We start from the raw sequence: 15,952 nt of genomic DNA, 5'->3' as shown, positions 1-15,952 counted from the left end.
CAAAACTTAAACCTACATTTTGCAAATAGAGTTGAAATATTTCCTCCCTTCTACTGAGGCAGCTCTTCCCATTCTTGCTCTTTATGGCAACACTACCCGCTTAACATTCTGGGCCCACAGAACAGAGGCCACAGTGCCCAGCAACACATGCACTGTTCTGATTCTGTCCCCTGGCCTTACCTGGATGTTGCCCATGACCCCTGTGGACTCCATCCTGCTGGCTACGTTGACTGTGTTGCCCCAGATGTCATAGTGTGGTTTCCGGGCTCCAATGACCCCAGCCAGGACCCCTCCTTTGTTCATTCCTGAGGGGGAGTCACAAAATTGAGCTCAGCCACATCGCAGAAGCCACCAACTCCTCAATTTCTGCCTGACTCCAGCCACAAAGCTCCTGGTTATATAACCTGATCTCAAGCCTGACTCTTGAGTTCCCAGAGGACAGAAATCAAGTCTTCTCATCCTCACTGTGCTCAGCAGATGTCAGCCACCCTGCTGTGCTACATAATTTAGTGCAGAAGTTGCCAGTTTCTCTTGCCACCCACCTGGTACTTCAAGTCTCCTGTGACCTTGCCCAGGATTGAGAACTCCCCTCCCCAGAAGTGTATGATGGGTGATGTTAATCCTAGTGGGCAGGACTGAAGTGACAGAAGATTCCAAGGAAAGGGAGACAAACTGAAGCCCCAGCCAGATTCAGAAGGGAGGTCATCATAAACAGCATGGGACAGGAATGGCTGAGCATCACATTTTTGGTTTGATCACTGACCTAAAGACCCCTAAGGTCCCTTCAGCTCGAGAAGTGTGACCCTTCCCACCCGAAGTGCATCAGGTCTATCCAAGACCCCTCCCCTGATTTGTAGAGTCCCCTGCTTGGGGAGGAGGCGCACAGCAGGAGAGGGCGTGCTGAGGGGCCTTACCAATGCGCAGCATGAAGTTGTTGAAGGACTGGTTGTTGATGTTGGTGAGCGTGTCCTTCATGGCCAGCGCAAAATCGGCCAGATCTGCCAGGTGCTGCCAGCGCTCCTTGTCTGACTTCTCGTCCTGCACCAGAGAGTGGCTGTGAGCGCTGGGGCCAGCTGGGCGCCTTCAGCTAGCTTAGAAACACCATCCTAGACATGTGTTTTTAAGGTCATCCATAAAATGGAGATGGCTGTTGGTAAAAAGTCTACAGATAACAAATGCTAGAGAGGATGTTCAGAGAAGGAGCCCTCCTACACTGTTGGTAGGAATGTAAATTGGTTCAGCCACCACAGAGAACCATACAGAGGTGCCTCAAAAAGAGTTACCACATGATCCTGCAGTCCTGGGTATATATCTGGAGAAAACTTTTAACGATATATGCACCCCAGCGTTCATTACAGCACTGTTTACAATAGCCAAGTAGTCATGTATGGATGTGAGAGTAGGACTGTAAAAGAAAGCTGAGTGCTGAAGAATTGATGCTTTTGAATGGTGGTGTTGGAAAAGATGCTTGAGAGTCCCCTGGACAGCAAGGAGATCCAACCAGTCCATCCTAAAGGAAATCAGTCCTAAATATTTCCTAAAGGAAATATTCATTGGAAGGACTGATGCTGAAGCTCCAATACTTTGGCCACATGATGCGAAGAACTGACTCATTGGAAAAGACCCTGATGCTGGGAAAGATTGAAGGTGGGAGAAGGGGACAACAGAGGATGAGATGGATGGTATCACCGACTCAATGGACACAAGTTTGAGTAAGCTCCAGGAGTTGGTGATGGACAGGGAAGCCTGGCATGCTGCAGTCTATGGGGTCTCAAAAGAGTCGGACACAACTGAGCAACTGAACTGAAGACGTGGAAACAAATGTCCAATGACAGATGAATGAATAAAGATGTGGCACATATATACAGTGGAATGCTACTCAGCCATGAAAAAAGAGCCATTTGCAGCAACATGAATGGACCTAGAGATTATCACACTAGGTCCAAAAGACAAATACCATATATCACTTTTATGTGGAATCTAAAATATTACACAGATGAACTTATCTATGAGACAGAAGCAGACTCAGAGCAGACTTGTTGCCAAGTAGGGTGGGGGAGGGATGGTTAGGAGTTTGGGATTAGCACATGCAAACTATTACACAGAGACTGGATAAACAACAAGGTCCTACTGTATAGCACAGGGAACTATTCAATATCCTGTAATAACCATAATGGAAAAGAAGATGTGAATATAACAATCATTTTGCATTTGTACCACATGGTGCTAATAGAGTACTTAATGGCAGCTACTTTTATTACACCGTTTCCCACCAGTGACGTGTGGGCTGCCTCTCTCTTGCCCCATCCATCTCCTCTAGCTACTGCTGGTTAGCTACCTTGTTGGAGCTGGTAAAGCCATTGGTGTTGACATCTGGGGTGACTCCTGAAGCTGCCATGTAGGTGCTACCAATGGTCTTGATCTTGGTGATGACCCGGAACTTGGGATTGTCCAGAAGCTGAGGCCAGTGTTAAGAGAGAATTGTCAGCAGTCAAGGGAGATGAATGAGCCAACTAAATGACAGATCTGCCCTTTTTTTTTTTTATTACAACAAACCCATGAAGCATCGAGAGATGTTTTCCTATTAAAGCTTCATTTAGCCAACATCTGCCATGTTATCCTGGGCCAGTGTCCTGATTTTCTGAGCCTCAGTTTCTACCATATTAACACAGGGATAAAAGTGCCAGTCTTGAAGTGTTGAACATGTATGTAAAAGCATTTCCCCTGGTACACAAGTTATTAATACCTGATAAATGTTTGCTGAATCTGAATTTGAGGATAAGAGGAACCAGAGGGGCCTCAGAATCTTCTTTTGGCCAGACCTTATCCTATGAACTTGTAGGTGATTTCCCAGGCTCCCACCTGGGACCCAACATTTCCAGACAACTCCAGAAGGCCATGCGCTTTGAGGAGGAATTTTTATGGGAAAACAGCAGCCAAAGTAACTCCCAAACTTCTTGGGGTGCAGTCTGGAAGGGCTGGCTTTGTGGCAGGATGCGGGGGCCAGGATAGTCACTCACAGAGTCAAAATCTGAGATGATCTCATTGAGGAAGCGTAGACACTCAATGCCACCGTTATTGATGCTCTCCTCTGTGTAGAAGTCAGCAAAATTGGGCAGGGAGGCAAACATAACTCCAATCTCATCATAAGACTGGCTGTACAGCTCCTAAAGAGAGGCAGGGCCAAAGTGCTCAAAGACAGTCTAATGACATGCTACAAAAATGAATGTCCTTCACACCCATGACATGTGCACTCAACTTTTTGGACCCACACGTCTCCCAGACTATCCTGACTGAATTAGAAAGTAGCTCATTGCAACTTTGGAAACCAAAAAAGAGCTTTGCTAGTTCCTGCCAACAGCCCCAACTCTAGGAAAGAGGGCAGTGGGAAGCTGGGAAGTGAGGCATGAGAACCACTCGGACAATCAGAGTCGACAGAAAGGTAGGCTCCGCTAAGGCCTCGTCTTCTGAAATGGGCCTCACAGAGATAATGGCTTGCGAAAACAATGTCTACGGTGGTGCTCTTCACCAAAAGAGATTCTTTCGCTTCTAATACTGTGGTGCTGTGTAGGTCCAGCCCTACCTGGACCCCCAGGCCATGTCACGAGAAGACAAAGCCAGAAGACAGCCCCATGGCTCCAGCATGGGGCCGCGCCTCACCTCATCTCTCTTCTTGGACCCCAGGAAATGGCGTGCCACGTGTTCAGGTAGCATGTTGGTGACCAAGGCTTCATTCCAGCGTCGCATCTCATAGACACGTTCCTTCTGGTCGTGGACCTCAATCTTCCACAAGAACAGTGTCCGTGCCAGCTTTTCCACCTATGGATATAGACACAGGCAAGGTGTGTGCCCTAAGCTGGCCATTTGAGGGAGTTCTCGGGTGGTCCAGTGGTTAGGACCAGGTACTTTCACTGCTGTGGGCCTGGGTTCAGTCCCTGCTTGGGGAACTAAGATCCCATAAAGTGAAACAACAACCAAAAAAAAGTTGAAAAATGGGAACTTGAGAGGTTCCAACATGGAAAAACTGAAAGGAAGATGGAGATGGCTGGATAGCAGGGGAAATGAACCCCAGAAAGATTCATCTCATCAAAAAAGGCTACACCCTACAGCTGGGGTGAGGATCCCAGCCTCTGTGGTTACAGGAGGATGTGAGGGGCCTCCTGGGACCTCATTTTAGCTACAGATGGGCCTTGTGGGTGGTGGCAGCAGTGGGGATCTCAGTGCAGGGAAGAGAAGTCCCCATTTCCAGCAGGCTCCAGTCGCCAAGTGGCTGGAGGTGGCTGCAGTTCTCTGACAAGCCACTGGGTGGCTCCTGAGCTAATATGGAAGTAAGTCCCTTGTGTGGGTACTTCTCCTCCCTCTTCCTCTTTTTCCTTTTAACCAAAAAAAATTTCACCAGCTTCTTTCCCTTTCTGGCTCTGTAGTCAGTGTGTTAGTGACCCCCAGAGCCAGGATGAGTGGAGATCCATGAGCCCCTGGCCTAGGAAATTAGAGATTTTATCCAGGCTTTGTGCCCTACCCCCAGGCTTCCATCAGCAGGTCAGAGCAAGAGGTAAGAACTGTTGTTCTGGTATTGATACTCCTGAGGAAGAGACCAGAAAATGGCAGAGGTGGTGGCCTGGCCAGGGTCACATGCCATGTGGGGTAAGGAAAACGGCATTCCCCAGGACCTTGGGTTCTTAGATCCCGGGGCTGCTTCTCAGGAGGCCCTGAGAAGTCGGTGCAGAAGGGGTGGGTGTTCAGGCACTCACGTGGCGGGAGAAGTAGTAAAAGCTCAGCATCATGACAAAGATCATCACTGTCATCGAGTACTTAGACGGCACCAGGGGCAGCCTGTGGGGCCCAGAGAATTCAGTTGAAAGTGTGCCATGCTGCCCTCTGCTGACAAGGGAGTTTTTATCCTAACGTGGCTATTCTGTTTCTTATCACCCCAGAAACCTTTCTCAGCCACTTAAGCACTTTCATATCAAGTCCAGATGCCCACTGGGCAGTAAAAATTTCTGAAATCACTGGGTTTTTGTCTTAACTGCCAGCCAACTCCTGGAAGTTCTGGCTGCACTTGGAATCCACGTCAGGCCTTCAGAGCTGCTCCCTGGATGTTTATTATTAAATACCACATCACCTGACTGATCACAACAGTAGCCGCAACCATGTAGGAATCTGGAGAAGGGAGAGACTAACGTCTCAGTGATGAAATGAGGGCACAGTTGCACCATGCTTTTCTATAACTGTCGGCCATATTTTTGTGTGGAGCTGATTGGTATTATATGCACATACCACAATTTACATATCCTCTTAGTCTTAATTTCATTGGGGTTCTCCTTTGATTTGGATGTTTGTATGTGTGTGGCTATTATGAACAGTGCAACTGTGGGCATTCTAGTACACACATCTGGGGACAAATAACATGTACATTAATTTCTCTAAGGTGTATACATAGCAGTGGAGTTACTGAGTCATATGTCTATTTTCACCTTTACTAATTAACTCCAAATTGTTTTCTTAAATGGTTGTACCATTTATACTTCCACCAGGAATGTATGGGTCACCATAATCCATGATGTTATCAGCCTTCTTAATTTTTGCCAAACTGGTTGGTGTGTGACAGTCTTTCCTGGTGTTCTTAATTTGCATGATCCTGATTACTTGAATGCCCTTAATTTATTAGTGCCTCTTTAGACTTCTTTTGTGAAAGGCCTATTCAAGTCTTCTATCCATCTTCTCTGTTAGGTAATCTTTTTTCTTTTTTTTAAACTTACTTAAAAGTCTAGTCAAGTCACTGCATCATAACATTCTAAAACTTCAGAGCTAAGATGGGATCTTGAAGAATTCTACTGATAACCTCTTCAACAGATGACACAGACTCAGGAAAACTGGCCTGCTGAGGCCCCACAGAGAACCACTGTGGTGGGGAAAGAACCCAGGTATTCTAGTCTGAATGCCACAGGGCCCCTTCCTCCTCTGGCTTCTGAGGTCTGTCCCGCAGCTGTCACCCATGTGGCTGCTCCTTCTCTCTCCACCTCTCCAGCCTGCTCTCTATTCCACCCTCTAGACCGCTCTGCATTCTCTTCACCTCAGGAGAAGCCAGCATGGCCAGATAAGCACTAAAGTCTGCTCCAACCTCCCACAGAAACATGCTGACTTTTCGAGCTTGAACGTCCCAGACAGTGTGCCTCTGGAAGGATGAGACCCTGGGGCTTTGGCCTGTTGTATTTTGTCTCCTGAAGAAAGGGACTGGAAACGCAGGGCAGGACGGGAAAGTAGACACCCTTACCTGTCAGTGCCATTGAGCCCCGAGCTGGAAAACACCTGCATCTTCTCTAAGGCCACCATCGGAAAGCTGTCGGGACAGATAACAGCACATACTTGCACCCAGCCTAACACTGAGGTGACCTGGGCCTTCCAGTCCTCAAGCAGGGACAGGATCCGTCCTGGGATTACAGCCAACCCGTCTGTGAGAAGCCATGAACCCTGATTCCCATACAAGCCTTTGATCAGCCCTAGAGACAGATGGCCAGCTCACTGCAGGCCCATGACCTTGAAGCGGGGACTGGGGAGGCGGGTGGGAGGGAGACCATGCAGATCTCCAAACAGGCTTCATCTTACTCGTGTTGCTGGAAGCGTTTGCGGTCGTAGTCGTCAAAGATGGGGCACCAGGCGTAGATGTTGATGACAGCCACGGCCCCCGCGATGAGCAGCATGAGTGTGAGCTTGACCATGTGGCTGACCTGCACCAGCATGATGGTGGCGATGAGGGACAGCACGGCCACGTAGTTGTAATACTTGGGGTTCTCCACGCAGCCATCCTCCACCTGCATCTCTGCGGTGCCGTTGGTGGGTCCTGTGTAGTACTGGAGACAGCTGAGCTGGAGGCCAGGACCATGAGTGGGTGAGGAGAGCATGGGGTGCAAGGGGACAGCAGACACCGGTAAGAAAAGGCTGGGCTGTGGCAGCTGCTACTTCCCATGGCTCCCTCAGAAGCCCCGAGCAAGAAGGGAAAGTTTACCAGGGGATAGTACTGCGAAAGTCAGTAATTTCCTGCTAAGAGCTTTACCATCATCTCTAATGATCATGAAAATTCTCTTGTGTATTCTGAGTACTGGCACCATCATATAAGGGGCTTCCCAGGTGGCTCTAGTGGTAAAGAACTTGCCTGCCAATGCAGGTTAGACATAAGAGATGCCTGTTTGATCTTCCTGAGTCAGGAAGATCCCCTGGAGAAGGGAAGGGCAATCCACTCCAGCATTCTTGCCTGGAGAATCCCACGGACAGAGGAGCCTGGAGGGCTATAGTCCATGGGGTCGTACAGAGTCAGACACGACTGAAGCAACCTAGCACACAGCACACACACGATCATATAAAACAGGCCACCCTTGGCCAAAGTAGCAAAATTAAACAGGTGGTAAAGCCAGACTAGGAATCTGGAGTTTAGGTTTCAGGCCCAAGATGCTCTTGCCCACATCTCACTGTCGTCCCGGAGGAGCCGTGGGCCAGCCAATCAGCAACCTCACGGTTCACTGTGAAGGCAGCCGGTCCCCGCTCAGACTCCTTTCTGGAATCTGGTTGCCAGTCCCACTGCTGGGCAGATGTGGTCAATGGAAAGTGCATCCATAAACCGAATCAGACCTACTTTGCTTCACTCTCACCCCCTGGCTCTTATCTGGCTTTGGGAAAGCCCTCAGCGTGACTCTAGCACGGGGAAAGTCTTACACTTAGCCAGATTTTCACCCCTCCCCTGGTGACAGGACCTCCTGATGTCCTTCCAGTGTCCACGACCCTGCTAGATAGCAGTCCCCAGACCCAGACATCAGGTTTCAAGAGTTCCTGACACGCAGGAGGCCTAGGCTTTCTCTTCCCTGCACTGTGGCTCCAGCTACCTGGGCACATGTCAGGGCTCTGAACCCCATTTCTGATGAACTTGGATCGAATGGCCTAGGGCTTCTCACCTATATGCTGCCAGAACAAGTCTCCATGCTGAGTTTTCTCCTGTGTTTCAGTGTTAAAGAGAACAACGCAAATAAGGTTATATTTTTAAAAAATAGGACTCTTAAGAGAGTGCACCTAGTGCTACCAACATTGGAGGGAGCTGTGAGGCCTGGCGAGAGAATACCAGTGACGGCTCTAAGCGCCCAGTGCTCCATAACTGGCTGGTGGCTGCCCACAACTGCCCCTCTGCCCCTTCATGGAACCTGCAGGAACTGAGGAGAGCAGATCTCACGTGAGCTCATTCACTCAGTCCGACTCTTTGCCACCTCATGAACTGTAGCCCGCCAGGTTCGTCTGTCCATGGAGATTCTCCAGGCAAGAACACTGGAGTGGATTGCCATGCCCTCCAGGGGATCTTCCCAGTCCAGGGATTGAACCCAGGTCTCCCGCATTGCAGGCAGATTCTTTACCATCGGAGCCATCAGGGAAGCCCCAACAGAGGAGTAAATCTGCCACCAGCCTCCTGGGCTCAGTGAGGCAGCCGCCCTCGGTGACACACTTCTGGAAGGTCTGGCCTCGCTCAGATGGATGAAGGCCCAACAGGAGTGCTCCTCTCGGGGAGCAGGTTTGCCTCCCTTGTCCTGCTGGACACCTGGCACTAGACTCACTAGGGGACACTTAGATACGAAGAAAGCTTAGAGTACAGGGCCCCTGAGCAGTGAGACATGGAGGAAGAAAAGACAGGACGGGTTCAGAACTGCTTCAGTTCTCCACTGTGTTGCAAGCTGGCTGTGTGACCTAAAACAACTGAATTAACCTCTCTAAGCATCATTTTTTCACACAAAACTACAGATGATCCTGACCTCTTGGGATTATTATATGGAGTAAATGAATCAATCTGCGTAAAGCCCCCAGCACAGGTCCTGGAGCTGGGCTCCGGGATGCGGGGAGAGCAAGGAGCTGGGCCGGGGAGAGAGGCAGTCTGGGAGGTACCCCGGGGAGATGACCCCGCTGGTCGGGATGATCAGTTAGGAACCCAAGCGCCACTCAAACCTGTGTCTAGCAGCCAGTGTGGAGAGCCGGGGGGGAGGATGGGCTGGCAACTGCTCATGCAGGTCAATTCAGAACCCTCTGAGAGCGGGCGTCCCTTCAGCAGGACAGTGGGGGCTCACCATGTCCACCACGTTTGCCATGACAAGAATGAAGATGGCCAGCATGGCCCAGGTGTTCCTGGCCCAGCGCGTCCGGTCAATCCAAGTAGAGAAGGCCACGAGCTTCTTAGGAAAGGCCTATAAGCATGGAATTTCAAGGGCCTTGAGCCTTGACAGCTTTCTCCTCTGTAGACATGGCTGCTAATCACTCTGCTTGCTCCCACACTTCCCAGCAACCTGGGAAGCCGTACTGAGCGTGCGCATCGACCAAAACCCGACAGCGGCAGGCCTGAGAAGGCACGTGGGTCCCCGCTCAGCCTGCCAGTGCTGCTGACGGTGTGGGAGACACACCATGACCCAGGTATCAGAGCCCTTCCCAGAGCTGCTTGGGCATCAGCCCGGAGCCTGTGGGTGGCCCTCCAGCAGCAGTGCACTCCTGGCCTCCGGGTGGTGAAGCCAGGTCAGGGGAGTTTTCAGGGCCGGGTGACTTTGCCTGGCCCCTCCTGCCTTCCCTGGGTCAGTGTACCTAAAACCCCCAAGTTACTTGTGAGTTACCTGCTGGATTAAATTTCCTAAAATGCTGCTTTTCCCTTGTCATTCTGATCAAAACCTCTGCCTGGCACCCACTACTTATAGGAGAAAGTCTTAATCCCTTGTGTCTGGCTTTGGGTCCTTTGCAATTGGAGCCAGTTCACCTTCCAGCCAGTCCTCTTCTGCTTTTCAACACAGGTTCCCATTTATCTTGATACAGGCTCTCTCACCCTCACGTGCTCAAGGGCCTGGACCAAAGTGGGTGCAGAGCCAATAGTGAAGGAGTCTGTCATAAACGAAAGGATGGTGCTGAACCATCGCAACAGGAGTCATCTACTTGTCAGGACCTGACAGCGCACAGCTCCATCAGCACCCGCTCTCACCGGGAGTGACACTCACTTCCAGACGCTCTGAGCCAGGAGGAGATGCGCTTCTTACCCGCGGAAAGATGGCAGCCAGCGAGCAGATTGTCAGGATCAGGAGCAGAGCCTCCCCAACCACAAAGGTCACATAGTTCGTCATGAGCCTGTAAGAGAGAACACGATGAGGAAAGGCCCAGGGGCTGGGGGCGGGGGTGGGGCGTGGGCAGGGGCTTAGTGAGCTGGGTCGGGGGCCAGGAGAGCAGAGGAAGGGAGACAGAGGGCAGACTCTCTAAGTGAGGCCAAGCCTGTACCCTAAAAGTTCCATGTGATTTCCCCTCCACACAGCTGCATGCAGGGTCTGGGGACACGCAACCCTCCCCAGCTGTAACTGTTCTTTAGAGGCATTTCCCAGAGAAGGGCAGACTTACAGATGCCCTGGGTAGAGCCCAGTAAAATCTGGGAAGGGATTCTTAGGAACAAGCCTTCTGCCATGTCACTATGATGGAAGGGGAGAGCATGGAACAGAGCAGCTTATGGCCAAGGGCTGCTGAGCTGACAGTGTTCACTGCATCCCTAGACCTTAACCCTAGGTGCAAAGTAGACAGTAAATGTTTGTGGAGTAAATGAAAGAATTTGGTCCTCACAACAATTCTGAGTTAGCCAGATATTACTATCTTCAGATCATCAGCATCCTGATCTTTCACTTTACAAGGGAGCAAACTGATGCTCCAGGAGCCCTTAGTGATGTGTCCAAGTTCATAGAACAAATAGGCGACAAGCCACACCTCGAACCTAGGACTATATGACAAGTCCAAGGCTCTTTTAAGTTCCCCAAACTGTGATCAGAACAGGGCTCCACACCTCTTCCAGTGGGGAATCCCTGAACTGGAACGAACTGCTGATCAGCTACAGGGAGAAAGCAAGGGAGAGGGCAGCCATCCTTCAGTTCAGACTTCAGCAAGGACTGGGGCAAGGATTCCACAACACCCTGCCTTGCCCTGGAGGACCTGCTGCCGTGAGAGGAGACTAGTCTATACCCAGAGCCTGAAATATGTCTTTACTAAGATGAACCAAGAAAGGGAGCAGGTGGGCCATGGTGATTGAGGTTGGAGAGCATCTCCAGCCCGTCTTCTTGTCCCAGCACCACTCAGGCCCACCCAGCCAGATGTCCATCCCCTGGACCCCTCCCTTCCTCAGCTTTCTCAGCCCTGGTGTGAGCTCCACTTTGACGCTAGTTCTATTCCAAGACCCAGGGGCAGACAGAAGGAAGGGGGTGCAGGGCGCAGTCCCAGCATTCCCTGGACTGCTCTGGGGGTGCAGCACAAGGAACCAAGCCTGACGCCCTGAGTCAGGCTCCATCTGAGGCCTTCTCCCTTCAGGCCTCCAGCCTAGGTAGCTTGTCCCCTTCCGCCCTCCCGACTGTCGGGCCTGCCCTGCCCGCCCCTTACCAGGGGTCAATGAGGATCTCCACCACGGCCGTGCAGAGTAGGACAACGCAGGAGCAGCTGAAGGCAGCCCCGCTTTGCTTCTCCTTCTCCACCGAGTAGCGGGTTTCCATCTCGGGGTCCATGAACCGCATGGACAGGAGGAAGGTGTTTCTCTTCTTCACTCTGCAGTGCAAACAAGCCCCGTGAGACACATTTAAGAAGACTAAACTTCCTGGAGTGTGTGCCAGGGCCGCTCAAGGCTAAGACCAAGGGGCCGGGTGTCCACGGGGCCGCTTACACTTGGGCAGACTCCCGCTCTAGCAGCGCCTCGTTGAGTAGCTGGTTGAGCTCATGCTCGTCCTCGGAGGCGTCCACCACGCGATCAGCCAGGTCCTGAAGGCGCAGCCTCCGGCGAGGGTTGGGGAACGAGGGGTTGTCGGCCTGCAAGGCAGGGCAGCAGAGTTGGGGGGGCAGGTGGGGTGGAGTGGGGAGAGGTTGGGGAGATACACGGCAGTGTTGGGGGAAAGAGAAACAGAAGGGATCACAGAGCACCGCCCCATGGCTCTCAAAACCATCTCCTAGGGAAAGTCTTCCCAATGGTCTCACGTGGCTCCATCCTGCTTGGGTCTGGACCCAAAGCCGCAGGCTTCCGGCTTTCCCTGAACTCACCCAGGCCCCAGGCCCCTAACAGGAGCTCTGCAGTGACCACCCACTAATGGTAGTGTGGGAAGCAGCCACCGGGCTCCTGAGCAGGAGACCTGGAGTCAGAGACTGCTGCTGGGCAGCGCGGTGCCAGCACCTCCTGCTATGAGGACGGGGGTGTCATACAGCCGTATGCATCGGCATTCTAGGGGGTGGAAAAGACCCCCAGCCCTCGGGCTTAAGGGAGCTCTTAAAAGAGCTCAGATCTGGCTCATCTGAGGGGAGGAAGATCTGAGGGGGAAAGCAATGCAGAGAAACTAACAATCTTACTGCTAGTGGGGTGGTGGGGCTGGGGTGCCCCCTACCATTTTTATTCCTGGTCACAAAGGAAAAGCATCAGCTCCAGACACATGACTCCAGACCATGACTACACAGCCGTCAGTCCAAACGACAACTGGGACTGGGCTCGTTAGGGCTGTCTGGATGGGTCCAAGAGTCTATCCGGAAGCTAGAACCAAGATGCCCTGGGCTGGAGCTCAGGCATGCCTCGGGTCGAATCTGACCCGTATAATCCACACTCCTCCAGCCCCAATTTCTTCTCTGTAACACAACACGGATGCTCTTTTCCAGCACCAGGAACCTCTGTCCCTGAAGCGTATCTGAGAGCAATGAGACACTGGCTAATCGTGAGGACAGAAGAAATCACAGGCTGCTAATTAAGCCTTTGTGTCCTTGTTAGTGAATTACACTGCATTGGTATTCCACTTTCTATCAAGAAAATCACAACAAGGAAGAGTTACTGAGCATTGTGGTGCTCAGGAAAACCCAGTTTTTCTTCAGCCCCGTCCACCCTCTTGTCCTCCAGCACCTGGTCTGCAGGCACAGGGCAGCAGAGACCGGTGGTGAGGCTGACCAGCTCACGGCAGCCTCTGCAGGGCAGCAGAGACTGGCGGTGAGGCTGACCAGCTCACGGCAGCCTCTGCAGGGCAGCAGAGACCGGCAGTGAGGCTGACCAGCTCATGGCAGCCTCTACAGGGCCGAGACCCATCTCAGCACTTGCCTCTGTCAGTGGCTATACTGAGGAAGCTCTTCAGTAATGGACGGATCCTGGACAGGATCCTGAACTCCCAAAGTGGACCCTGGTCTCAGGGGGACAGCCTGTTGATTCCTTTGGAAACCCTCCATTTGAGCACAGCACTTGCGGGCTTTGGACCTAGCTAGATAGGTGGGCACAGCCCTGAAGGCCCACTTCCAAAACAGTCCAGTCCTGGAGCAGTGTCCACTGGTGTCCCCACTGCCCTCAGACCTACAGGGTTCGGGACATCAGAGCTGGACCAGGCCGTGGCAGTGGGCACATCTTCTGACCTTAGCCAACCCATCCCCAGTAACTGAAGAGGGGCCCGTGAGACCAGGTGGGGGGTGACCTGCCCCATGTTATGCAGTTCCAAGGATGGAGCCCAGCTAGGGGCCAGGACTGCCCTTCAGCTCAGGACTCTTCACCTTCTGCCTCCTCATCTCTGCCCACATCCCAGGGCTCAGCCCCACCCATACCTGGGCATCTTGCTCCTCGGGCTCCTCAGATATAGAGCCGCTGGTGTGAATGCTCCCGTTGGACTCCTTGGTCTCAATGAGGGCAGGGGAGCTGGGCTTTGAGGAAGGCGGCGCTCCGTTCAGCAGGGCCTGCAGCAGAAGGGAGGGGCCGTCAGGGCCCCCAGGCACTGCCAGCTGCCCACCCAGGCGAGGGGCTGGTCTACTCTCTGGTTTGGAATCTCCCCACTAGAGTTCAGAGGCCTCATAGCCTTAGAAATCTCACTATTCGTTTCCTCCTCCAGAACATCCATATTAGAATGCTGTAATTTTCTAGTATTAAATTTCTAGTATTAAAACTTTTCCAAGCAGAGAAAGATCCTATTGTTCCAACTCCTATTTCTAAGTAACTCGGGGACACAGAGCTTCACAGGGATCATTTTTGGGGTAGAGAGCCCTGTCAAACACCTTCCAAACATCTGAATAAATTCCATAAACCAGTTTACCCAGGGATTAGTACTTTTCCTTGACGGAATAAATGAGATCCTCTACACAGGAACACAGTCCACTCATTCATTTACTGAGTATTTATTGAGTAGCTACTGTGTGACAGGAACTGTTGTAACTTCTGGGGACACAGACACAATGTCCTGACCTGGGAGCCCACCTTCTACTGAGGACAGGCAGACAGCCGTGAACAAAGAATAAATGATTACAGGAGGTCCGAGAGCAGGGCCTGGAGAGGCAGGGGAGGCACGGGACACAGGGGTTCCCAGGGAGGTGACTGTAAAGGGGAGGCTGGGGAGGAGTCACTGTGAGGATCACATTTCCGTAAACACGTGAGAGAGCATGTTATGCAGCTCTCGGGTTTTGGGGAGCAGGAAGCCTGGAGTGGGCATGCACCCGGCGTGGGTGTGCAGCCAGAGTGGGCGTGCACCCGGAGGGTCTGAGCAGCAGCCAGGAGGCTGGCGCTGCCCTAGTTGAGCGAGTGAGTGAAAGGGGTCGGGCGGTGAGGACCTCCTGGGAAGATGCTGAGCTGGGGGCGGGTGACATGATTCACCCAACATCCCTGCAGGATCACTCTGGTGGCTGTGAGCAGACAGGGCAGTGGGACGAGGGCAAGAGCAGGGTGACAAGTTGGGGGGACCACCGCGCTGACACAAGCATGAGACGACAGTGATGCAGATGGGACATGGCTGCCAGGGGTGAGAGAGAAAAGGGGGCCTAGAGGTACATCATGCAAGGGGCTCATGGAGTGTAGACGGGGGCAAGGGTGTCTTCAAAGGTTTGGGGCTGAGCAGTTATAAGAATGGAGTTGCCACTGATCGAGATTGGGAAGACCAAGGAAGAGTGGGTTCTAGGGTAAAGAGAGGTTTGGGAACTCAGCTTTGGACCAGTGGGCTTCCCAGGCGGCACAATGATGAAAAAAACCTGCCTGTCAATGCAGGAGACACAAGAAATGCAGGTTCAATCCCTGGGTTGGGAAGATCTCCTGGGGGAGGAAATGGCTCTACCCACTCCAATATTCTTGCCTAGAGAATCCCATGGACAGAGGAGCCTAGCAGGCTACAGTCCACGGGGTCGCAAAGAGTCAGACATCACTGAGCACGCATGCACACACACACACAGATGGAAATTCACACGTGACTGGAAGTTTAGTGCAGGGATGCCAGGGAGCTGAGATCGCAATCTGGGAGCTGTTGGTGACGGCATTCAGGACAACTAAATGAGACTGGCAACAAGGTCCATAGAGAGGGGAAACGTCTTTCCAACACTTGGGAAGGATTCATTGTGGTAACTCTTCTCACACTCTCCTCCTCATCACTCTGTTTAACTAAACCACGGGAGGAGGCCGCTGCAGATGGAATGGTGTCTGCCACGTGAGGCCCAGAGAAGCCCTGTCACCTCTGTCCCTGCTGCTCCCTGTCACCACTCACACATGGATCAAGGATCATCTCCTCTATTTTGTCCGTGCTTGACTGCTTCCAACTCACTCCCTGCTGAGCAGGTTTGGTGATCTGCTAGCTCGGCCTTCTCAGAGCACATCTGGAGCAGAAGTTCTAAACTACCATTGAGCTAATCACAAAGGCTTATGATAACTCTGCTAAGCTGTCAGCATAGTTAACACCCCCTGGGGGCTGACAGTTGCTGCAGCACCAGGTAGAGAAGACAACTAATGGATACGATCTACAGCAGGCCAGCATCTTCCGTTCTCCGAGGGAGATGGGCCACGGTGCTGGGCACGAAGCGGATGCCTGACACAGATCTGACAAGCATCATGTGACAGAGGGTTCATCTCATAAACAACAAAGTCTACAAATCAAAGGTGCAGAAAGTCCTCAAAGGTTAGATACGAATATGCCATTCACAGAAGAGAAGCCCCAGG

At 52.0% G+C, this 15,952-nt stretch overlaps 1 protein-coding gene across 2 annotated transcripts in view; it reads right to left on the bottom strand.

Moving 5' to 3' along the window:
• Positions 1 to 15,952, bottom strand: part of ADCY3 (adenylate cyclase 3) — an 83,782-nt gene that overhangs the window by 796 nt on the left and 67,034 nt on the right. For both annotated transcript variants that reach the window (XM_027555926.1, XM_027555927.1), the window contains exons 9-21: positions 13,591 to 13,719; positions 11,696 to 11,838; positions 11,419 to 11,580; positions 10,047 to 10,134; positions 9,099 to 9,215; positions 6,607 to 6,866; positions 6,275 to 6,340; positions 4,752 to 4,833; positions 3,661 to 3,819; positions 3,021 to 3,167; positions 2,339 to 2,458; positions 915 to 1,038; positions 181 to 305 (exon numbers count right to left, since the gene is read on the bottom strand). In XM_027555926.1, coding sequence (XP_027411727.1) covers positions 181 to 305; positions 915 to 1,038; positions 2,339 to 2,458; positions 3,021 to 3,167; positions 3,661 to 3,819; positions 4,752 to 4,833; positions 6,275 to 6,340; positions 6,607 to 6,866; positions 9,099 to 9,215; positions 10,047 to 10,134; positions 11,419 to 11,580; positions 11,696 to 11,838; positions 13,591 to 13,719 — 1,722 coding nt within the window. The remainder of the gene's footprint in view (positions 1 to 180; positions 306 to 914; positions 1,039 to 2,338; positions 2,459 to 3,020; positions 3,168 to 3,660; positions 3,820 to 4,751; positions 4,834 to 6,274; positions 6,341 to 6,606; positions 6,867 to 9,098; positions 9,216 to 10,046; positions 10,135 to 11,418; positions 11,581 to 11,695; positions 11,839 to 13,590; positions 13,720 to 15,952) is intronic.

This window comes from Bos indicus x Bos taurus, chromosome 11 (assembly GCF_003369695.1).
Source record: "Bos indicus x Bos taurus breed Angus x Brahman F1 hybrid chromosome 11, Bos_hybrid_MaternalHap_v2.0, whole genome shotgun sequence".
Taxonomy (NCBI): Eukaryota; Metazoa; Chordata; class Mammalia; order Artiodactyla; family Bovidae; genus Bos; species Bos indicus x Bos taurus.
The sequence above is the reverse complement of the archived record's forward strand: the minus strand, read 5'-3'. Positions and strand labels throughout refer to the sequence as shown.